General features: G+C 46.0%; 1 protein-coding gene across 1 annotated transcript; it reads right to left on the bottom strand.

The window, feature by feature from the left end:
• Positions 1-545: 545 nt before the first annotated feature.
• On the bottom strand, positions 546-3,058 carry GSPT2 (G1 to S phase transition 2). The gene is made up of 2 exons (XM_028095732.1): positions 2,972-3,058; positions 546-2,865 (listed from the first exon to the last, which is right to left on the bottom strand). Exon 2 carries the CDS (start codon positions 2,852-2,854, stop codon positions 971-973), a length of 1,884 nt encoding a protein of 627 aa, XP_027951533.1. The 5' UTR covers positions 2,855-2,865; positions 2,972-3,058; the 3' UTR covers positions 546-970.
• Between the last annotated feature and the right edge of the window lie 207 nt (positions 3,059-3,265).

Raw genomic sequence — 3,265 nt, forward strand, 5'->3', positions numbered from 1 at the left:
TGAATCCCCAGGTACACTTGTAATGTGGCAATGCTTTCTTATCCAAATCACAAGTGGGGAGACAGAAGAGCTCCTTTATTGATTCGAATTGGACAGAGAAAACAAAGTTCCCTGGGAAGAGCCCTCAAATAGATTTTTTTTCCGAATGAAAAATCTTAAGACACACCTGTGTATTGTTTGTAAATGCTTCTTTCAAAACAGTGAGTGGAGGACAGTATTTAAAAGCCCAAGTAGGGGTGCTTGGGTGGCTCAGTCATGGAGCAGCTGCCTTCGGCTTGGGTCATGGTCCCAGGGTCCTGGGATCGAGCCCCGCATCGGGCTCCCTGCTCGGCAGGAAACCTGCTTCTCCCTCTCCCGCTCCCCCTGCTTGTGTTCCTGCTCTCGCTGTGTCTCTCTCTGTCAAATAAATAAAATCTTTAAAAAAATAAAATAAAATAAAAGCCCAAGTAGTATGATGTGTTCAATGACTTGAGAAAGTAAAAAAGCTAATTGAATACTATTATGTACAAATTTTTAAAAATATTCAAAAGCATTTCAGATACCAATAAGAGTTTCAAATGGAATATTTTATTGACATGTTAGTTGTCTTTTTAACATGTACACACACACTGACACACTCTGATCTGCGTGGAACAAGGGTTGTCTAAATAGCCTAAGAGAAAATGAAAAATTAAAAAATATATTAATTTTTCATTGTTATAGACAATTACACCCACATCACTTAACAGAGCTATTACTGGTTCTGTCCAAGGAAGCAAAATGGCATAGGAGGAGGAAAGTTGTGGGTCAATTCAACAGTGACATAACTGAGATCTCAACATGAGAAAGCTGACAAAACACGGATTTTTGCTGTGAATTTTCTCTTTGCAAAATATGAAGAAAAGTCTGTCAATGGGCAGTAAATAAGAGAAAGTGGTGAACTTTTGTAGTTAATTCTCACAGTATTGTGCAGGGGCATCCAGAAAACTGCTTAGTCCTTCTCTGGGACCAGTTTCAGAACTTTTCCAATTGCAATGGTCTTACCCTCATCTCTTAAAGTAAAACGACCCATCTGAGGAAAATCTTTGAATGTTTCAAGGCAGATAGTCCCTGCTGTCCTTAAACGGGCAATGCACACTTGATCTTGTTTCACGAAGCGGGGCCGTGTCTTACTTTTCTCTCCTGACTTTTTGTCTACCAAGGAGATTAAGGCTGTTATCTCAACTTCCTCAATACAAGTATGAATGTGCAGCACCGCATTATAGCCTGGGCAGATGATGGACTTGTGCTCAATAATCACTATCTGAACATCAAAGGTGCGTCCAGAATGGCACAGATTATTAGGGTCACAAAGTATGAATCCTGGAAGAATCTCTTCTTCTTCAATTCCCTTCAGTCTGATTTTAAGGTTTTCACCTGGGGCTACATAATCAGTTTCAGCATCATCAGAAAGAATTCCAAGAACTTCCACATTGTGCTTGTTTGGCATCATCACAAGCTGCTGGCCCTTAAAAATGGACCCTGATTCCAGCTTTCCCAGGACCACAGTGCCCATATCCTTGTACTTATCCACAATCGGCAGTCTAATTGGTCCATCAATTGATCTGCTGAAGTTTGGCATGTTATCCAAATACGGAATAAATGGTAATCCAGTGTACCAAGGGCAAAAATCTGATTGCTCTTTAATATTTGCCCCCGTCAGCCCTGAGCAGGGCATAAAGTGAATGTCCTTTTTGGGACTAAAGCCGACTTTTTTCAAAAAGGGCACCAGTTTTTCTTTACATTCTTCATATCTCTCGCTGCTCCAATTAACTGTGGGATCATCCATCTTATTAATAAGCACTACTAAATGTTTTACCCCTGCTGTTTTTGCCAACATCGCATGTTCTCTTGTCTGTCCACCTTTCTCAAATCCAGTTTCAAATTCTCCTTTCCTGGCAGAGATTACCAGTACAGCCAGATCAGCTTGAGAAGCACCACCAATCATATTTGGGACAAAACTCTTGTGTCCAGGAGCATCTAAAATGGTGAAATGTTTCTTTTCTGTTTCAAAATAGGCACGACCCACTTCTACTGTTTTACCCTTGTCTCGTTCTTCCTGATTTGTATCTAAGGCCCAGGACAAATACCAAGTTTCTCTGTTTTTTTCTTTAGCTTCTCTCTCATATTTCTCAAGTGTCCTTTTGTCAACCATTCCTGTCAAAAACATTATTTGTCCTCCAATGGTTGACTTTCCAGCATCTACGTGCCCAATGAATACCACATTTACGTGTTCTTTTTTAGGAGCACCTGAGGGCACGAACACAGATTTAGATTTTCTCATTTCCTCTTTCTCCATCATTTCCTGGCCACTTTCTTCTGGGGGCCCTGAATCTCCCAAGGAACTACCCCCTGGCTCAGCTTCACTTACTTCTTTATTGTGCTCCCATGACTCTTCTAGGATCATCTCCACCTCTCCATTTTCTACAACAGGTTCTGAAAGTTCCATGGTAACGGCTGAATTGGAACCTTCATGCAACACTAACTGTTCCTCTTTGGAATGTTCCACAGGTGCCCCCCGTCCCAGCCTTTTACCTTGAGGGTCGCCCGCGCCGGTGCAGGTTTCATCGATGCTGGTGATGTCGGCCGGGGGGGTCTGCGGCTGGGCCGAGCCCCGCAGAAAGGACGGCACGAACTCCGCGGCGTGTACGTTAGGCACGAAGGGTTTGGCATTGACGTTGAGCTGACGACTGAAGGCCGAATTGAGATGCTCCCGCTGGGCCTCGGCAACCGCCGAGGAGGCTCGGTCTCCGCTCGGCGCCGAACCCGGGGCTTCCATGTCCACCTGGTCCCAGCAGTCGGGCGCCGAGTCGCTGCTGCTGCTGCCCGGATCCATGGTCTGAGGACCTGATGGGTGGCGGGGAGGGAGCGGGGTTAACACGCCAGAAGGAGCGGGTACGCCGCCAAGGGGTAAGGCTGCAAGAGCGAAGTGCCAAGGGGGAGCGACACGAACCTTAGCGGCAGCGCGGCGGCAGCTAAGTCCCAACACTGCATTCGCAACTGCGGCAGCGGCAGCAGATATGGCGGCTCAACCCTCTCCTCTTGTGTGTGAGCGGATCTCCTCCCCCAAACCCCAACCACTTCCGACTCCTCCACCGCCGACCCAACGCGGGGCGTGGATTGACCCCTCGCTGCCATCCGTACGCTCGCCTCCTTAGTTCTCAGCCATGGGCTGAGTCCAAAAGTAGGATTTGTAAAACGAAATTTTCCATTCATTTTTGTTCACACGATCTGGGAGAGCAATTTG

Source organism: Eumetopias jubatus, unplaced genomic scaffold (assembly GCF_037043125.1).
Source record: "Eumetopias jubatus isolate StellerSeaLion01/CBP00866 unplaced genomic scaffold, mEumJub1_p1.0 scaffold_11, whole genome shotgun sequence".
Classification (NCBI taxonomy): domain Eukaryota; kingdom Metazoa; phylum Chordata; class Mammalia; order Carnivora; family Otariidae; genus Eumetopias; species Eumetopias jubatus.